The 21,735-nt window shown below is 35.3% G+C and overlaps 1 protein-coding gene across 3 annotated transcripts in view; it reads right to left on the bottom strand.

Annotated features, from left to right (window-relative positions):
- Positions 1-21,735, bottom strand: part of CSMD3 (CUB and Sushi multiple domains 3) — a 1,326,016-nt gene that overhangs the window by 933,981 nt on the left and 370,300 nt on the right. For all 3 annotated transcript variants that reach the window (XM_061122845.1, XM_061122846.1, XM_061122847.1), the window contains exon 5: positions 4,216-4,423. In XM_061122845.1, coding sequence (XP_060978828.1) covers positions 4,216-4,423 — 208 coding nt within the window. The remainder of the gene's footprint in view (positions 1-4,215; positions 4,424-21,735) is intronic.

Below are 21,735 nucleotides of genomic sequence, written 5' to 3'. Positions count from 1 at the left end.
TATATATATATTTACACATATATTCACCATAACTGAGGTGGTTCAATAGAATATTACTAAGCCATAAAAGAGGAACACAACAATATCATTTGCAGAGGGGTGAATAGACCGTGAGACTGACATACAGAGTGAAGTAAGTCAGAAAGAGAAAAAAAATCATATTATATATCACTTTTATGTGGAATCTAGAAAAATGGTACAGATGAACTTATTTTCAAAGCAGAAATAAAGACAAACATGTAGAGATAAAACTTATGGATACCAAGCTGGGAAGAGTGGGTGGAATGATTTGGGAGACAGAGATCGACATATATACACTATCATGCACAGAATAGATAACTAAGGAAACCTAGTTTATAGCACAGGGAACTCTCTTCAGTGCTCTTTTGTAACCTAAATGTGAAGTAAATCTAAAAAAGAGGGGATACATATATATATATATATATATATATATATATATATATATATATATAAATGATTCACTTTGCTGTATAGAAGAAAGCAATACAACACTGTAAAGCAATTATACTCCAATTTTTTTAAGAGTACTATGAAAAAGAAGTCAGAAAGGAAATATCATGTACTTAAATTGAAGTGGTCTTTTCAGAAAACTTTCAAAATGCTTCTCTCAGTAGTTCTCAGTTATTTGTGTTAATTCTGATTTCATCTATTATGTAATTCTTATTTTGGTGGATGAGCAAGGCATGTACAGTGTTACCTCTTCTAGGTGCAGTGTCAAACAGGTGTTCCTTAAGGTAGAAAAAAATACATTTAGAAGTACTAAAAATGGTAAATTAACCATATCAGTGATTCTTAGATATCTATAAGAAGTTTTGTTTGATGCAAACTCATATTTAGGTATCAACTAAATATCTAATAGGAACTTTAGGTATTTAAAAGCATTAATCCATTATGGTGCCACTCATATGTCAGAGTTTCAGGCTTTCAAAATGTTTTACTGATAGATGGCATATATTTTTGAGAAAGCCCTGGTTGTATGCATAACAAGAATTACTTTTGTCAAAAAGTACACTGCAGTAACTAATAGAAGATCTCAGTTTTCATCCTGAATTTTCAAGATACACAGTAAGCCTCAAAACAGATTTCCCTCACAGAAGAACCCTGGACAGCTGGATCCTTAAAATCCCTCTGGCTCTTACCATTTTATGAGTACTCTATTTGTCTAAAGAGAGGCAACCAAGTTGGAAGAATGGGTAAGAAAAATGTAGCATACACATATAAAAAAGTAACATTCAACCTTAGGAAATAAGAATCCTGCTATAATCAACAACATGGATGAAACTTGAGGACATTACATTAAGTGAAATAAGCCAGCCACAGAAGGACAAACACTGCATGATTTTGGTTATATGAGATATCTTACATAGTTACAGAAACTGAGAGTGTAATGGTATTTGCCAGTGGCTGGGAGGAAAGGAAATGGAGATTTGCTATCCACGAGAATTAAAGTTTTAGTTATATAAATCAGGTAAGTTCTGTTCTACAGATCTGCTGTTCAATATTGTGCCTATGGTTAAGAACACTGTATTATACACTTAAAATTTTGCTAAGAAGGTAGATCTTATGTTAAATTCTCTTATCACAGCAATGGATGTTAATTCAAAATTATAGAACCATAATACATAGTTAATCAAATTATTTTACTGCTGTGAATAAGCAATAATATGCAGAACCACAGCTTCTTCATTGTGCATTTTAGTCTCATAATTGTCATAAATAAGGTGGTAAAGAGAAATACCTGTTTGATAGGATTAGTATATGTAATATTTATTTTGTAGAATGAAATTACAGTCAGTTACTTCTAATTAATTTATCTTATTTATTTGGATAATTGTTGATTCACTAACACAATCTTTGTGCTATCCATTAAGTAAATCCATACCATATACATAAATGTATGTATTACATAATTAGTCTGATTAGTTTCATATACCATGTTAATTTGACTTTCAATTTTTTGAGTGTAAGAAATATTTTAGCTCTTGTAGGATGGCTTATAGGACAGTTATATTGACCGAATCACAATATTGATAAAACCAAACTTACTGTTTTATTTGCCATAGCAATGAGTGGAATAATCTAGTTTACAGACTACTGATTTCATGTCTATAGCATATAAATCAATACATTTGTGCAGGAGCTTATAAATTTGCACTTTAACAAACACTGAAGGTAATTCTGATGTAGCTATTACAAAAAAAAAAATAAAACACCAAAAGAGGAATACTGTTAAATTTGGAATTATTAGCATATATTTGTCTGTTGTTGTTTAGTCGCTAAGTCATGTCCAACTCTTTTGCAACTCCACGGACTGGAGTCCACCAAGCTCCTCTGTCCATGGGATTTTCCAAGTGGAAATACTGGAGTGGGTTGCCATTTCCTTCTCTAGGGGATCTTCCCAACCCAGGGAATGAACCCATGTCTCCTGCATTGGCAGACGGATTATTTACCGCTGAGCCACCAGGGAAGCCATTAGCATATATATATATATATATATATAAAATGTATATATTCCAAAATATGAAAGATAATATACCATATATGTGTGTGTATACATATATACATAGATACACACACTAATGTGTACATGTGTGTGTATATCTGATTTATGTGTTTGCATATAACATATGGGCCTCTGTGGTGGCTCAGCAGTTAAGAATCCACCTGCAATGCAGGAGACCTGGGTTTGATCCCTGAGTCAGGAAAATCCCCTGAAGAAGGAAAAAGCTACCCACTTCGGTATTCTTGCCTGGAAAATCCCATAGACAGAGGAGCCTGGTGGGCTACAATCCATGGGGTCACAAAAGAAACACACACACATTTACCTAGTGCCCTTTAAATGGCAATCTGCAATGTTGTCTTATTCTTTCTTCTTCATACTTCTCTTGCTTTATCCCTTTATTTCCTCCTATCTCTCTGTTTTAGACTCCTATCAATGTCTTTTTGTTTTATTACCATCAATATCAAATACATATCAGTCGTGCTTCTTACTCACAGCTATTGAATCATATAAATAGATACTGTCTATCAGACGGCTTTAATATGTCTCAAAGAGACTTCAAACTACTTATATCTAAAACAACTCTCAATAATCATAGCATTCCTATTTGAAACTTGACCTTCCTTCAACATTTTCCAACTCAGTGAGTATATCTCTGGCCTTCATCAATTTAAGCAAGCCAGAAAATTATGTTTTATTAGAACACCACCTTCTTTAGCATTCTTCATTACAGAGGCCTTTATCACTATACCTCCTAAATATCTATCAATGCATTCTACTTCTTTATCACCATCAATATCATCCTAATACAAGCTATAATTATTTTTTTCTTGAATTAGAGCAATCACCTCTTAAGAGGTTTTCTTATAGCTAATCTAGCCTCACTTCAAATCAATCTCTATACTTCAGTAAGAATCATCATTTGAAAATGCAAACCTCTTAATTTAATTGATTTTGATAAAAATCCTTCAATAAATTCTCAGTATTCATATCAAATTTTTACATTTCTTAAAAGACCCTTTTAGTCTAGATTTTACCTATGACTTCATTTCACTAATTCCACCATTCTTCACTCAATTATTGATTTTACTTTACACTTCAATGATAACAGTGCATAAAAATTTTTAAAACAGCATAAAAATGTATTTTCTTTTAAAAAATATTATAACCTAAAATTATGTTTTGAAAACTCTGCAGTTTCATGAGACCATGTCTTGAGTTTCTAAAGAAACAGATCAGATCATATTCACCCATATCATAGTGTTTAATTTTTGCCTTCAAATAATAGGGTATATAAAAGATCTACTTACAAAACCAAAGGCAAATTATTTCCAAGACTATTGAATTAATTTGAAAAGAAATGCCAAATATGAACTGACACACTAAGGAACAGAAAACTGTAGGAACAACTCATTTCCTTTTACAAGTTTTGATACAATCAAATTATTTTTCATTGACTGAGTGATAAAGAAATAGTTGATGAGATGCTTCATCTTTCAAAATTCCACTCTATATATCAGTACCCAATCTTCAAAATTTCCTCAGCTCTGATAACCACTCCCTATAATTTTCCTGCATCTGTTAATTTTTTAAGATTTCTAATTCTTTAAAGGCCCAAATATAGTTGTTTTTCAATCCCAATTTTGCCTCAGGCAATTACATCAATGCTAAGTTGATAGAGATTGTCTACTTACCATATTGTAGGTGGCTCAGAACCTTCTATTTCTAAGTAATCATACTTTTCTTCCATTTGGAAATCAGTAAATATGAGTGAAATTGTATCCCCAGGTTCTGCTACAATGGTCCAAGTGCAATCAGCATTGTTATGGTACTCATTAGGAAAACTAGGGCTTGATATGATGCCACTAGATCCTCTCATTGTTCCTCCACATGCATCTTCAGCTGTTGAAAACAAAAATGAGATGTTCAGATATAAATCATTAAGAGAAATGCGATTAAATCAACTGTTAATATTACTGAATAAAGATAACAGGACAAACGTTGTGAAACCAAATGCACATTACACTAATAGAGATTAAAAAAAAAATGTTAAGTTCATAAAAAATTTTTTAATCACATATACAAATATAAATGCTATCATGACTGGGCTTCCAGGTGGCGCTAGTGGTAAAGAATACACTGAGAGTGCAGGACATGCAAGAGAGGTCGGTTTGATCTCTGAGCAGGGAAGATCCCCTAGAGTAGGAAACGGCAAATGGCAACACAGACAGAGGAGCCTGGCAGGCGACAGGCCATGGGATCACAGAGTCAGACATGACTGAAGGAAGGATGGAAGGATGCGCTATCATGATTACTTTATAATTATTGGTTGAAACAGCAATGATGTAAATAAAAACCTATACTCCAATCAGAGCTCAGAGTAAAACAACTAAGATTTTCTTTTCATTGATTAGATGATGGAGTAAAACAAAAGAAACATTGTTCTTAAGGTCTATAATGGGAAATGTTGAGTCACTTTGTGCATATTCATGACAGATCTCAGCTTTGTTTTTATTTCCTTAATGTAGTTTGTACCAAATAAATAATATGAAAGAATATAATAAATTTCTATCATTGACATTCAAAAGTTATTGAAAATGTTTGTGGAAATGCAATTTAAATACAAATACATCACATATCTAGGAAACTTTAATTAGAAAGAAATAATATAGCAACTACAATAATATACTCAACAACACATCTTTAGTAACATATTCCCTATGACTATCAAGCAATGTAAACATATTTTGCTACATATTCATATGATACATGTATACACAGTATTATAAATGCAATGACATCAGTGACTGGTTGAATAGACATATCAACTTATCATATTGTAGGTGGCTCAGAACCTTCTATTTTATAAATCATACTTTTCTTCAATTTGGAAAGTTTCTACTAATGTAACGTTTGGACATTTGGACCTGCGGTTCTCATTTCCCAATAAGGGCCATAGATTCTCCACGAGTCTATTTCTAGCCAATGGAGTATGTTAACAGAGAGATTATATGACCACCGATGCTTAGTGATAAAACATAAGATAAAGCCCATTGTTTCATAAAGAAATTGAAGCTGTAAAATTTGTCTTATCCTAACGTGGTTTAGGCCGGTTAATAGGTTACTAGCCTATTTGTACAACAAAATTTCTCAAGATTTATGCTGTTGTCTTGAGCCACTCTGGGATTTCCTTCAATTCAAATCAAATGTCTGGGGAAGTATCTAGCTCTATAATGACCAATTATTGTTTGATGAAATAGCTAACACTCTGTAAGTGTAATAAATAGAGATATGCAGCATTCTATTTTATTCCATAGTGGGCATAGAATGGCCAATATGCTTTCGTACTAAGAACAATTTTCTTATTAAATTGTATGCATTAAATAGCATTAGCTTCATTCTGTCCCACTCTTTATCCACTTAGCGCCATAATTCAAAAGTTAAAAGCATAAATATATTGCTCGTAAAAGATAACTTAATTTTCATCATACACTACAGTAAGTATGATATTTATTTTCATGATGCCCTCTCTATTTTTTTAAGTTTGTTGAGTAATTAGAATGAACTAGTGGTCCAGTATAGACTATGAGATATACTACTATAATTTTCTTGCCAGAACACACAATGTCTTCCCTTAATACGTCAACTTTAACCTCTGGTGAAAATGTCCTACAGCTTTCAACCCGGAACCACAAATTATTTCCACTCTTTGTCTTCTCAGTGGTAACACCAAGGTTGAGTATTGCTTCAGAAATGAAATGTTACACTATCATATATTTGTAGTGTAACTGGTATATAACATACTCAAACAAGTTCTGTGAGCTCTTTATTTCTGTGTCTAGATAAAATCTCAGGGAGAAACATTTCAGTTCATACTCAGAATAAGAAAAAAAACACTCCAGTTTTTAATTCAAAAATATAAATTTATCTATCAGTGTGTCTAGTCGTGGATGTTGTCAGTCAGTCACCCAATCATGGCCAACTCTTTGTGACCCCATGGGCTGCAGTGCCCCAGGCCTCCCTGTCCCTCACCATCTCCCAAAGTCTGCCCAAGTTCATGTTCATTGTATCAGTGATGTCATTCAGCCATCTCATCCTCTGATGCCCTCTTATCCTTCTGCCCTCAATTTTTCACAGCATTGAAGACTTGTCCAATGAGTTGGCTGTTAGTAGCAGATGACCAAAATACTGAAGCTTCAGCATCAGTCCTTCCTATGAGTATTCAGGGTTGATTACCCTAAAGATTGACTGATTTGATCATCTTGCTGTCCAAGGGACTTTCAGGAGTCTTCTCCAGTACCACAGTTCAAAAGCATCAATTCTTTGTTGCTCTGACTTTTTTATGACTGTACATGACCACTGGGAAGACCATATCCTTGACTACATGGACCTCTGTCGGCATAGTAATGTCTTTGCTTTTCAATACACTGTCTAGGTTTATCATTGTTTTCCTTCCAAGAAGCAATCATCTTCTTATTTCATGGCTATTTTCACCATCTGCAGTGATTTTAGAGCCCAAGAAGAGGAAACCTGTCTCTACTTCCACCCTTTCCCCTTTTATTTGCCATGAAGCAATGCGGCTGGATGCCATGATCTTAGTTTTCTTAATCTTTAGTTTTAAGCTGGTTCTTTCACTCTCATCCTTCATCCTCATCAAAAGGTTCTTTAGTGCCTCTGCATTTTCTGCCATTAGAGTGATATCATCCACATATCTGAGGTTGTTGGTGCTTCCTCCGCCTATCTTGATTCCAGCTTGTAACTCATCCGGCCCAACATTTCTCATGATGTGTTCAGCATATGGGTTAAACAAACAGGGTGACGGCAGGCAGCCTTGTCGTACTTCTTTCTCTATCTTGAACCAATCAGTTGTTCCATACAGGGTTCTAACTGTTGCTTCCTAAGGCATGTACAGGTTTCTCAAGAGATATGTATGATGGTCTGGTATTCCAATCTTTTTAAGAGCTTTCTGCAGTTTAATGATCTACACAGTCAAAGGCTTTGGTGTAGTTGATGCAACAAAGATAGATGTTTTTCTTGTCATGGTGAAGGGGCCTGTGTAACTCAATGAAGCTATGAACCCTGCCATGTAGGACCACCCATGATGGACGGGTCATAGTGGAGAGTTCTAACAAAATGTGATCTGATCCACTGGAGAAGGGAATGGCAAACCACTGCATTATACGTACTATAAGAACCTCGTGAACTGTATAAAAAAAAAGTCCTAGTTAATCACAAACAAAAAATTGATTTCATTTGGGTTAAGATTCTTTGCTTCCCTTAGCTAAGGCTTGTGGCAGATGGGGCAGAGGTGAGGGAGTGAAGTCAGCTTTCCTTTCCCATTGCCCCCTCTAGAATTTCTTTTCATCTATCCCTACTTACTGAGTTCCCTATGATTCATCCTAGATTTGGAAATAAAAGACATCAGGGCACATGAATATTATTTGCCTCACACTGATTTGGTACTGGTTTCCAAAGGCTTTGGCAGATAATTAAAAAAAGATGATTCATCTTGATTATAAATCTTTTCACGGGACCCTCAGAAGTACCCAAAACAGTTCCCCTGTTGTGGGTGAATTGTTTCTCTGGCTGGTTACTTATTTTCTCCACCCTACTATTAGGTAGGAAATTAGGCATGAGCAACCAAAGGTGGCCTAGCCAAAAAGGATGCAAGCTAATCTCTAAATCTCATCCCAGACACACCCAGAGGAGCTAACAGATTTAATAGATATAACCTCAGAGATTTTTCCAGCTCCTGCACATCAACCCTAGGCACACAGTGGAAACAAACTAACCACCGGGTTACTAACCATGGGGTTAACCACTTAACCATAGGCAGCGAGGAGGCAATTAAGGGTTCATAAATATTCTATACATATATACATCTGATTATAACAGACTGAATAATGGGAAGACATACGTAACAAGAGTCTGTTGTTATGTAACTTGCAACTGTCAGTTGGCCTTCAGCATACATCCATTTTCATTCCCTTTCTTGACTAGTGGTAAGTACAAGTCCTATATTGCAGAGGACACAACCAAATGGAGGAGACAGGAAATATAAAAGTGGGGAATCTAAGAGGGAATAGTGGCAAGGATGACTTCTTTGAGATCGGTCTGTTCCCATGTCTTGGGCGCGTCTGTTTAGTAACGATATATCTGCTTGAGCTGTAACTGAGCTGTAACTTGTCTGTTGTTTTAAACCCTTTAGTCCAAAGATGTTCCAGAAGATGTTCCACATTTTTTTTGCAATGAGAGAACCGAGAGAGAGAAATAACCAACCCAAGAACACCATGTGTTTAGAATGGTATGCTTCTACTCCCTTTCCAACAATATTTCTTTATCCTTACAGGTAGACCTCTTGGGCAGGATCTAAGATAATTCCAGGCCATAATACCCTCACAAAAGTCTTGCATATGGTCAAGGAAACATTCCCCATTTATTTATCCTCTGTGGAAATGCAATTTCTTCCCAAATGTAGCCTTCTTGGTTTGCAAGAGATATTTAAATATTTCAGCCAAGTTCTTAATAATACACTGTGTCCCCCAAACTCCACAGCAAACAACTCAATTTGTCTGCATGGTCTCCTTTAAGAAGTAATCTAGGCACATAGAAGAGAGACATCACCCCAAATTCTTGCCACTTGAAATGCAGAGTAATTCATAGAACAGTTCACCCCAGGGAAAGTCTTATTTTATAGAAAAAGAACTTGAACCCAAAAGTATGATTGACCTGCACGAAAACAAGCATGGGAACCGAGATTGTCCAGCATTCAGACCAATGCTCTTGCCAATTCCTGTACCAAGTTCTTAGTTAAGTACACTTGTTTGATCTCTTTATTACTAAAGAGACTATCATAGAATCAGTAATTGACAAAATTATGAAATAAGTTTGCTTTTAGCACATTAGATATGCAACATTTTGGCTAGGTGACCTATTTGAATGACATAACATTTGTATTATGATTCAACCTGGATTTACTATAATATTTATAAAAACCAATACAGTTTTATCTTACAGTAGAATGCATTGCCTAAATAAAAAGTTCATTTTGTATCAGAGTTAGAACAAGTAAAAGGCAGAATTTAAACAAACCATGAAATTTTGATACATAGTGCTGTGCTGTCTCTGCTACATAATATTGCCTGGTCTCTGGGCAAAGTGCCTTGATACATATCGTGGCAATGACAGAACCTTTATTCTTTCCACATCAGTCTGTCCTGGTCACCAGCCTTGCCCATTTGATTAGTGTTGTCTGTAGTATTTTTGTCTCTTATGTCACAGAAAGGGCAGGGCTCATATAAGTTATTCAAGAGAACCACAGAACATAAAACATTCAATAGAACATACTCAAGATACACATGGGGTGATATTGGTTACTTGTATAAACTTTCTTTGAAGTTTAAAGATCATTCATTTGGTCATCTCTTCAAAAAATGTTCTTTGAGATATACTAAAATACCAGGAGGAACTGTGTTAGTCTTTCATGCTACAGTGGTTATTTAAGTCAGCATGATACTGCCTACTAAGAATTCTGTATATAGCAGAGATTAAGGTTCTAAATAAATAACAAAAAACATATAAAATTAAATTTCTATGAGGTACCTTGAAGAAGGAGTGTTTAGTACTGATAATGTATGTTTGTGGCTTTGAAATAGTTAGAGAATTCAAGAACAAGGATTATTTGAGAAAGTGATGATGGACTAGAAACCTGAAGGGTGAATAGTTAAGTATTAACTATATGAGGAAATGAAAACTGTTTTGAGTACATACACTTGTTTTTATTCACCAGAGGAAATGGGCATTCTCCAAAATTCCCCAAGCTGGAAAAAAGAAAAATCTGTATGCAACTGCCAAGACCTTACAGGACCTTTTTGACAAGACTATGGGATGCCTTCAGAGCAATGGAAAGTTATTAATGAGTTTTCAGCAAAGAGATGACATGAGTGGTTTTGAGTCTTAAAAATATTCTTGCTGCTCTATAAAGATGAAAGAGAAAGTAAATAATGGAAGATATAGATTAGGGGACTGAATCAAGAATCCAGTCAATTTTTCTCATGCTTTATTATTTCCAAAGATATACCATCTCTCATTTATTCAGTAGTTTAGCATATTTTTGTCTCAATATCTTCAAAATATTAGTTTGGTATTTGTAGGTACTTTGGGATAAACAGCATAATTGCACAATAAATCAGAATAATTCTCTTAGATCCATTTTTAATAAAAACATTTTTCATATAAAGAGTAAAGCAATGTGATTATATATCTTAGACTTCTCTTGAGGTTAACTAGAAGTAATGATGGCTTTCAAATGAAGATATTTAACATACTGGGAATATAAAAAAGGTTGATGGTTTCTCTACTCTTGTTCTAAAAATGGCTTAGGTTGTTAAGACTTAAAATGTGATTTCTTTTTTTTTTTTAAATGCAATACATAGACTGAATGATGTTAGTGGCATGTTAAATTTGCAGAGTCACTCACACTGTTGTAAAACATGAAGGAAACAACCAACACAGCTAACAGAATCAATGAGGACAATGTCATCATTTAAGAACATGAATTTTTAAAAAATTAATCATTTGACTTGAAACTTATTCCAATTACCTGTGTGAAATACTAACAATTCTGTCTAAATGCTACATGTACTCAAATATATTGATAAAAATATAGCTATTAAATTTAAAATGCTATTAAACCTAATTTTAATTGTTTATAATATTATAAAGCTACCATTAAATGCTCCTGTTTCTACACTTTAAAATAACTGAAATTATAGAAACAATATCATTTAATCTCTTGTGTATAAAGCAGGGGAAAAAGTCAAAATAAAATCAAGATTATTGGCATTTAAGAAGAAAAAAGCTTAATAATTTGCAGAAATTTATTTTGCTTAAAATTAAATTTTATTTACATTTAATTTCTGTGACTTATTCAGATACTGAAAATAACTGAACTTGCTCTGATTTTGAGTATGAGATCATACTCATTTGAAATATTATAAGCTGGAACTTCCACAAACATGTCAGTCAGTTCAGTTGCTCAGTTGTGTCCAACTCTTTGCAACCCCATGAACCACAGCATTCCAGGCCTCCCTGTACACCACCAACTCCCGGAGTTTACCCAATCCCATGTCCATTGAGTCGGAGATGCAATTCAACGATCTCATCCTCTGTCGTCCCCTTCTCCTCCTGCCCCCAATCCTTCCCAGCATCAGGGTCTTTTCCAATGAGTCAGCTCTTCACATCAGGTGGCCAAACTATTGGAGTTTCAGCTCCAATGAACACCCAGGAGTGATCTCCTTTAGGATGAACTGGTTGGATCTCCTGGCAGTCCAAGGGACTCTCAAGAGTCTTCTCCAACACCACAGTTCAAAAGCATCAATTCTTCGGCACTCAGCTTTCTTTATAGTGCAATTCTCACATCCATACATGACCACTGGAAAAACCATAGCCTTGACCAGATGGACCTTTGTTGACAAAGTAATGTCTCTGCTTTTTAACATGCTGTCTAGATTAGTCATAACTGTCCTTCCAAGGAGTAAGCGTCTTTTAATTTCATGGCTGCAATCACCATCTGCAGTGATTTTGGAGCCCAGAAAAATAAAGTCAGCCACTGTTTCCAGGGCTTCCCCATATATTTGCATGAAGTGATGGGACCATATGCCATGATCTTAGTTTTCTGAATGTTGAGCTTTAAGCCAACCTTTTCACTCTCCTCTTTCACTTTCATCAAGAGGCTCTTTAGTTCCTCTTCACTTTCTGCCATAAGGGTGGTGTCATCTGCATATCTGAGGTTACTGATATTTCTCCCAGCAATCTTGATTCCAGCTTGTGCTTCTACCAGCCCAGGGTTTCTCATGATGTACTCTGCATATAAGTTAAATAAGCAGGGTGACAATATACAGCCTTGATGTACTCCTTTCCCTATTTGGAACCAGTCTGTTGTTCCATGTCCAGTTCTAACTGTTGCTTCCTCACCTGCATACAGGTTTCTCAAGGGGCAGGTCAGGTGGTCTGGTATTTCCATCTCTTTCAGAATTTTCCACAGTTAATTGTGATCCACATAGTCAAAGGCTTTGGCATAGTCAATAAAGCAGAAATAGATGTTTTTTTTCTGGAACTCTCTTGCTTGTTCGATGATCCAGTGGATGTTGGCAATTTGATCTCTGGTTCCTCGGCCTTTTCTAAAACCAGGTTGAACATCTGGAAGTTCACGGATCACGTATTGCTGAAGCCTGGCTTGGAGAATTTTAAGTACCACTTTACTAGCGTGTGAGATGAGTGCAATTGTGTGGTAGTTTGAGCATTCTTTGGCATTGCCTTTCCTTGGGATTGAAATGAAAACTGACCTTTTCCAGTCCTGTGACCGCTGCTGAGTTTTCCAAATTTGCTGGCATATTGAGTACACCACCAACCTGACAGCTTAAACAAAAACAAAGTTTCAAAATGAACCTACAAGTTGACTGTAACACATTTTTTCAGATACTGATCTCATACTGTTCTCTGCCCTGCTATTAGTTTCTTCTGAAAGAGCTTAGTGATGGAGGGAGAATGTAGTGACAGGAAATAGGTGTATTTCTTACAGAAAAAGAAATGAATTGCACATTGTAGAAGAGGAGTACACTTGGTCAGTCCCAGATACTTCTAAGCATTCAATCCAACCTCAGATGTTACATTGGGGAATTCTGTGAATCTCCCTTGCTAAATTTCAACATTCCATCATCACTCAAGTAAAACTCTCATTTATGTGAGGTTTTCTTTTCCTTCCCAAGACAGGGATCACTGCTCTATCTCCTAATTATACAAACTATTTAATATTAAATTAATTAGTTTTCTATTACATATACAGAGCAGCAGCTCCACATATATAGCTACTTTCTTTACATTTAGTAGTTCAGCCTTATACATCTTTGTTTGTAAGAAGAAACTCTTTTCTCATAGTGGCTCCAATGTTAAAAAATCTGCCTGCAATTCTTTGAGACCAGTGTATAGACCAGTGTAGATCCCTGGATAAGGAAGATCCCCTGGAGGAGTGAATGGCTACTCACTCCAGTATTCTTGCTGGAGCTGCAGAATTCTATAGACAGGGGAGCCTGGTGGGCTACAGTTCATGGGGTTGCAGAGTTGGACACGACTGGGTGATTAACTCTTTCATTTTCACTTTTCAAGGTAAGAAAATTGAGGAACAAGGTAGTTATAACATTTGTCAAGGTATAACAAATAGTTTTCAAAGTTTTAAAGAAAATAAAATTGTTGATCATTATGAAGGAAAACTAAAGGATTTCTCAATTTTTATCTCTCACTTAAGCTACTTCTGGTTCTTTCTAAACCAGATGAAATTAAATTCACCTGAGAAATTGATTTATAACAACCTGAAGACAAATATTCATCATTTTTATCCAGATGACCACCTCATGTAAATGAACTATGACATCTCAGCACTGAAGTTTTAGTTTTGAATACTCAAATATGCTTTCAAGCAAATGTCCTGCCTCAGTTTTATTTACTTTGCTTAAGAAACATGTTTGGTGGCTCAAACAGCAAAGAATCTGCCTGCAATGAAGGAGACCTAGGCTCAATTCCTGGGTTGGGAAGATCCCCTGGAAAAGGGAATAGCTAACCCCTCCAGTATCCTGCTCTGAAGAAGCCCATGGACAGAGGAGCCTGGCAGGCTCCTCTCCATGGGGTTGCAAAGAGTTGGACACGACTGAGTGACTTTTACTGAAGAGACATGTTTAGAAATTACAATGTAAGTTAATGCACAGAGGAAAGTAATTAATAAATATGTGGATTTTTTCACTCAATACTTCTCAGAGTTTCCAAATTAAAAAAAAAAATAATAATTCATTCAATGATAATGTAAATTATCTAAAGATCTGGAGAAAAAATAAAATCTTTCAATCAAGAAGGAGCCATGATAGAAAAACAGGGAGCAGATTTTCATGTTTTTTCAAAAAATTTTAAAAACTAAGCAAAATATATCTTTTTTCAAACACTAGGCCAGGGCCATACAGAACTGTGATCACAAAAAGGAAAGGAACAAAGAGGGAGGCTCCCATAATTGCCTGGGTTTTGTCTAGAAGCAATTTCACAACCATAAACCAGGGAGTGGATTATAACTAGAACATCACGTTCTCCCTAGAATGAGTAGACATTGTGCAGGAAGTATGAAGTGCCTGCAAGCCGAAAGACAGAATCCCAGAGAAAAGGGAGCTCTGCAGAAAAAGAATTTATAAAATCTTCATAGTTGTCCCTGGATAGGTGCTAAATACTAACAAATGCATGCAAAGCGGAAAATTCCAAGGAGTTAGTCAAAGAAAGTCCAGAGATCTGTGGCCTGAAAGGTTCCAAGAGAGAGGCATGGCTGGATATTTTTCAATTTCCTTTGGCAAGAATGAAGAGTCCCCTTTAAATAGCCAGTATACTTAGCAGCAAATTTAGAAGGGATACACTTTCAGTAGAGGAGTTAAACCATCCCTGAAGATTACTCTAGAACCGCCTTAACAAATTAAAGCTCAGAAAACATAAACTGAACCAAATATATATTCACTATATGCCAGATGAATGCCCAACATTTCTTTAAAAAAGAAAACTAAATCCAGACACTCAGTAATTTAAAATTCACAAAGTTCAACATCCAGTAAAAAATGATTAGCCATCTCAAGAAGCAGAAAATTATGACCAATTATTCAGAGAAATATCAGTTAATAGAAACAGAGAAAAAATGTGGAGATGATGGAATTAGCAGACAAAAACTATATAACAGATATTTTAACTGCATTTTACTATATCTAGCCTGTGCCTGTTTTGGTATCACCTGAGAGCTAAGAATGATTTTTATAATTTTAAAGGATTATAAAAAAAGATGAAAAATAGACTAGAATTAAAGATAAATATATGATGGAGACCACATATGCCAAGGAAAGTCTAAAATATTTACTACATAGTTATTTACAGAAAAAGTAAACACAGTGAATATCCTGAGAAAAGGAAGAGAAGATATAAATGAAAACCAAATGAAACTCAGAGCAAAATACATTATTAGGAATAAAAATAATTGCTCAATGGGCCTTAGAGCAGATTAGATACTACAGAATAAAATATAGAAAACTTGAACACAGATCAATAGAAATTATTCAAAATGAAGCAAAGAAAATAGAAGAACTTAAAAAATATTTTTTCTCCTGTAGGAAAATATGAAGCAGCTTAACATACATTATACTAAAATTCCAAAAAGGTTGTGGGGAAGGGAGGAACCATAGAAAAATATTTGAAGAGAAAAAGATTTCCAAATTTGATAAAAACTAAAAATCCAGATGTAGAAGCACATGCATCTTGGCATCTTGATGTGGAGAGACAACTAGCTAAGCACTAAAATCCCTGTTCCATCTTCAAATGTAAGGTTATCGTTGGGAGACAGCTTCGCAAGAATGGCAAACTTTCTAATGCTCCTCACATCTAGGTTAAGCCATGTAACTGAATTCTCGTTAATAGAATGTCAGTGAAGTGTATTAACATTGAATACTTTGCTCATAAAAACTTCCCACAAAAACACTGACATTTTTTCTTCTTATTCTATCTGGATATTGTGGCCTTGGGTGACCTTAAAGGCCACTTCTTGATGAAAGGTATTTTTCTGGGTTAGTATTTGAAACCTCTGTCTCCCTCTAATTTGTAAGCTCTAAAAAGGCAGGGATTGAACCCTTTTTTTTTTAATCTTTGTTGGCTATTTATTTTAAATATACCAATGTGTAAATGGATGGGCCAGAACAAACTTTGACTGTGTGGATCACAACAAACTGTGGAAAATTCTTAAAGAGATGGGAATACCAGACCACCTTATCTGTCTCCTGAGAAACCTGTATGCAGGACAAGAAGTAACAGTTAGACCTGGACATGGAACAAACAGACTGGTTCAAAAGTGGGAAAGGGGCATGTCAAGGCTGTATATTGTCACCCTGTTATTTAACTTACATGCAAAGTATATCATGTGAAATGCTGGGCTGGATGACTCACAAGCTAGAATTAAGATTGCTGGAATAAATATCAACAACCTCAGATAGGCAGATACCAACCTACTGGTAAAAAGTGAAAAGGAACTAAACAGCCTCTTGATGAGGGTGAAAGAAGAGAGTGAAAAGGCTGGCTTATAACTCAACAGTAAAAAAACTAAGATCATGCTATCTGGTCCCATCACTTTATGGCAAATAGACAGGGGAGAAGTGGTAACAGTGACAGATTTTATTTTCCTGGGCTCTAAAATCACTGCGCACAGCAATTGCAGCCATGAAATTAAAAGACTTGCTCCTTGGAAGAAAAGCCATGACAAACCTAGAGAACATATTGAAAGCAGAGACATCACTTTGCTGACAATGGTGAGTACAGTCAAAGCTATGGTGTTTACAGTAGTCATGCAGGATATGAGAGCTGGACCATAAAGAGGACTGAGCACCAAAGAATTGTTGTTCTCAGATTGTGGTGCTTGAGAACATTGATTCTTGAGAGTCCCTTGGACTGCAAAGAGATCAAACCAATCAGTCCTAAAGGAAATCAACCCTGAATATTCATTGGAATGGCCAATGCTGAAACTGAAGCTCCAATACTTTGGCCACCTGATGCGAATAGCCTACTCATTGGAAAAGAGCCTGATGCTGGGAGAGACTGAAGACAAAAGGAAAAGAGGGCAACGGAGGATGAGATGGGTTAGATAACAAAACCAAATCAATGAACATGAATTTTAGCAAATTCCAAGAGATAGTGGAGGGCAGAGGAGCCTGGCATACTGCAGTCCATGAGTTCACAAAAAGTTGGACATGATTTAGTGACTGAACAACAAAGATATGGTAGCTCTACTCTTAGTTTCTTAAGGAACCTTCATGTTCTCCACAGTGGCTGTACCAATTTCCAAAAACAGTGTAAGAGTGTTCCCTTTTCTCCACACCTTCTCTAGCATTTATTGTTTTTCAACTTTTTGGTGATAGCCATTCTTACAGGTGTGTGAGGTGATAACTCATTCTAGTTTTGATTTGCATATCTTTAATAATTAGTGATGTTGAACATCTTTTCATGTGGCTCTTGGTCATCTGTATGTCTTCTTTGGAGAAATGTCTATTTAGGTCTTTGTCCATTTTTTAATTGCCCATTTATTTATTTATTTTTGATGATATTCAGCCACATGAACTGTTTGTAAATTTTTGAGACTAATCCCTTATCAACTGCCTCATTTATAAATATTTTATCCCATTCTGTGGGTCTTCTTTTCATTTTATTTATGGTTTCCTTTGCTGTGCAAAAGCTTTTGAGTTTAACTAGGTCCCATTTGTTTATTTTCATTTTTATTTCCATGAGTCTGGGAGACAGATTGTAAAAGATATTGCTGTAATTTATGTCATAGAGTGTTCTGTCTATGTTTGTCTCTAAGAATTACAAAATATCCAGTCTTTTATTTAGGTCTTAATCCATTATGAATTTATTTTTGTGTATGGTGTTAAAGAATGTTTTAATATCATTTTTTTTATATGCAGTCATCCAGCTTTTCCAGCACCATTCACTGAAAAGACTATCTTTCCTCCACTGTTAAGTGTTGCCTCCTTTGTTGTAAATTAACTGACCACAGGTATGTGGGTTTATTTCTGGGCTTTCTATCCTACTCTGTTGATCAGGATATTTCTGTTTTTGTGCCAGTACAATACTGTTTTGATGACTATACCTTTGTAGTATAGCCTGAAATCAGGGAGCCTGATTCCACCAGCTCCATTTTTCTTTCTCAAGACTGGTTTGGCTATTTAAGGTCTCCTGGTTTCCATAGAGATGTTAAGATTTTTTGGTTCTAGTTCTGTGAAAAATGCCATAGGTCATTTGATAGAGATTGCACTGAATCTGTAGATTGCCTTGGGTAGTATAGTCATTTTGACAAAATTGATTCTTTCAATCCAAGAAAAGGGACTATATTTTCATCTGTTGGTCTCATATTCAATTTCTTTCAACAGCATCTTATAGTTTTGGGAGTTCAATAAAGGTCTTTTGTCTCCTTAGTAGGGTATTTACTCCAAGGGTATTTTATTCTTTTTGATACAATGATAATGGGATCACTTTTTGTATTTCTCTTCCTGATCTTTCATTGTTAGGTTACAGAAATACAACAGATTTCTGTGTATTAATTTATATCCTGCAACTTTGCCAAATTAATCAATGAGGCCTAGTAGTCTTCTGGTAGTGTCTTTAGGATTTTCTATGTACAGTATCATGTCATCTGCAAACAAATGCAGTTTAACTTTTTTTCCAATTTGGATCCCATTCATTTCTTTTTCTTCTCTGATTGATGTTGCTAGTATTTCCAAGACTATGTTGAATAAAAGTGGTCTAATTGGGCACTTTCGTCTTGTTCCTGAGAAAATGGAAGACTAGATGGTTTCACAGGCAAATTCCTCCTGATGACTCAGACAGTAAAGCATCTGCCTGCAATGCAGGAGACCTGGGTTTGATCCCTGGGTTGAGAAGATCCCCTGGAGAAGGAAATGGCAACACACTCCAGTACTCTTGCCTGCAAAATTCTGTGGATGGAGGAGCCGGGTAGGCTATAGTCTATGAGATCGCAAAAAAGCAGATACGACTGAGCAACTTCACTGGTTCACTAGTTTATAGAAGAGCTAACACTCATCCTTCTGAAACTGTTATAAAAAATTGCAGAGGAAGGAAAACTGCCAGTCATATTCTATGAGGCCACATTCACCCTAATACCACAACCAGAAAAATATATACAAAAAAGAAAATTACAGGCCAATGTCACTGATGAACATAGACACAAAATACTAGCAACCTGAATCCAATGATACATTAAAAGGATCATGATCAAGACAGACTCATCCCAGGGATGCAAGAATTTTTCAATATCTGCAAATCAATCAGTGTGATATATAACATCAACAAATTGAAGAATAAAAACTATATGATCATCTGAATAGATACAGAATAAGCTTTTGACAAAATTCAGCACCCATTTATGATAAAACTCTTCAGAAAGTGGACATAGAAGGGAACACACCTCAACACAATAAAGGCCATAGCTGATGAACCAACAGCTAACATCATACTCAGTGATGAATGTGCTGTGTTTAATCACTCAGTCGTGTCCAATTCTTTGCGACCCCATGGACTGTGTCCCACCAGACTCCTCTGTCCATGGGGATTCTCCAGGCAAGAATATTGGAATGCTGAAAGCATTTCCTCTAAAACCAGGAATAAGACAAGGATGTCCACTCTTGCCACTCTTGTTCATTGAGTATGCTCAATGTTAGCTGTGAGTTTGTTGGGAAATTTTTAATCACAGTTGCAATTTCAGTACTTCTAAATGGTCTGTTCATATTTTTTATTCTCTTTATTTCTTGATGAGTCTGGTTAAAAGTTTATCAATTTTGTTTGTTTTCTCCAAAAAATACAGCTTTTAGTTTCATGGATCTTTGCTAATATTTTCATTTCTACTTAATTTATTTCTGCTGTAATCTTTTTTACTTTTTTTCCTTCTAACAATTTTAGCTTTTGCTTGTTCTTCTCTCTATTATTGCTTGAGGTGTAAGGTTAGGTTGTTTGTGATTTTTTTTATTTCCTGATGTAAGACCGTATTGCTATAAACTTCGCCATTAGAACTGCTTCTGTGGCATCCTTATAGGTTTGGAATCATTGTGCTTTCATTTTCACTTCGTTCTCTAGGTGTTTTTTATTTCTGCTTTGATTTCTTCAGTGATCCACTGGTTGAAATTAAAAAGTGTTATACGCTCAGTTGTATCCAACTCTTTGTGACCCCACAGACTGTAGCCCACCAGTTCCTCTGTCCATGGAATTCTTTAGGTAAGAATACTGAAGTGGGCTGCCATTTCCTTCTCCATGGAATCTCCCCAACCCAGGGATCAAACTCAGGTCTCTTATATTGCAGCCAGATTCTTTACCATCTGAGCCACCAGGGAAACCCTATTCAGTAGCAAATTGTTTAGCCTCCATGTGTTTTTGTTTTATACAGCTTTTTTTGTAGTTTATTACTAATCTCATAGCTTCATGGTCAGAAAAGATGTTTGATATGACTTCAGTTCTCTCTCTTAAATTTATCGAAGCTCACTTTGTAGCCAGAGTGTGGTCAATCCTGGAGAATGTTCCATGTGCACAAATGAAGAATGTGAATTCTGCTGCTTTTGGATGGAATGCCTTATAAATAACAATTAAGTCTATCTGGTCTAATGCGTCATCTAAAAGCCCTGTTTTCCCTTATTATATCTATACCTATATATATATATATATGTTAATTATAATATATATAACATATAATCATAATAACTAACCTTGACATTAATAAATTATAATTGTGATTGATATCGATAATTAATAAACTAATAATAATCACAATAATATAATATATAATCAATAATTGCTTTAAACGTAGATGTATTAAATGCTCCAACCAAAAGACAGAGAGTGGCTGAATGGATACTAAAACAAGACCACATATATGCTATCTCCAAGAGATCCACTTCAAACCAAGGGACACATACAGACTGAAAGTGAGAGGATGGAAAAGATATTATATGCAAATGGAAATCAAAAGAAAACCGAAGTAACAATACTCATATCATACAAAATAAACTGTAAAGTAAAGACTGTTATAGAGACAAAGAAGGACACTATATAATGATCAAGTGATCAAAACAAGAAGACATAACAATTGTAAACATATAGGCACCCAACATAGGAGTACCTCAATATAGAAGGCAAATACTATTAGCCATGAAGGGAGAAATCAACAGGAATACAATAGTAGTGGAGGACATTAACATTCAACTTTCATCAATGGACAGATGATGCATCTATTTTTGTTCATATCACATCTGTATTGTTAAAGAAAGGCTGACATATAGTAGAGATTTACATGAATTCACTGAATTAAATATGAAATAAATGAATATATACACCTATTTAAGCTAATCATCAAATTAAAGTCTAATTTCTGAGCCATCTATGGAGTAGCATAAAAAGAAAACACAAGTTAGAGTCCACTATTATCACTATTATATTCCAATATTATCACTATTCCAAAAGAGGATAATTGATAATTGGAACAAAAAGTCAAAACAAAGTAGAAGGATGAGAAGATTTTCCAAATAAATTTTAAGAGCAAACTGTATGTTGTATGTCAAAAGCTTTATAATAAAAAGGCAAGCATAAACAGA

Source organism: Dama dama, chromosome 21 (assembly GCF_033118175.1).
Source record: "Dama dama isolate Ldn47 chromosome 21, ASM3311817v1, whole genome shotgun sequence".
Lineage (NCBI taxonomy): Eukaryota > Metazoa > Chordata > Mammalia > Artiodactyla > Cervidae > Dama > Dama dama.
This window is presented reverse-complemented; position numbering and strand designations above follow the sequence as displayed.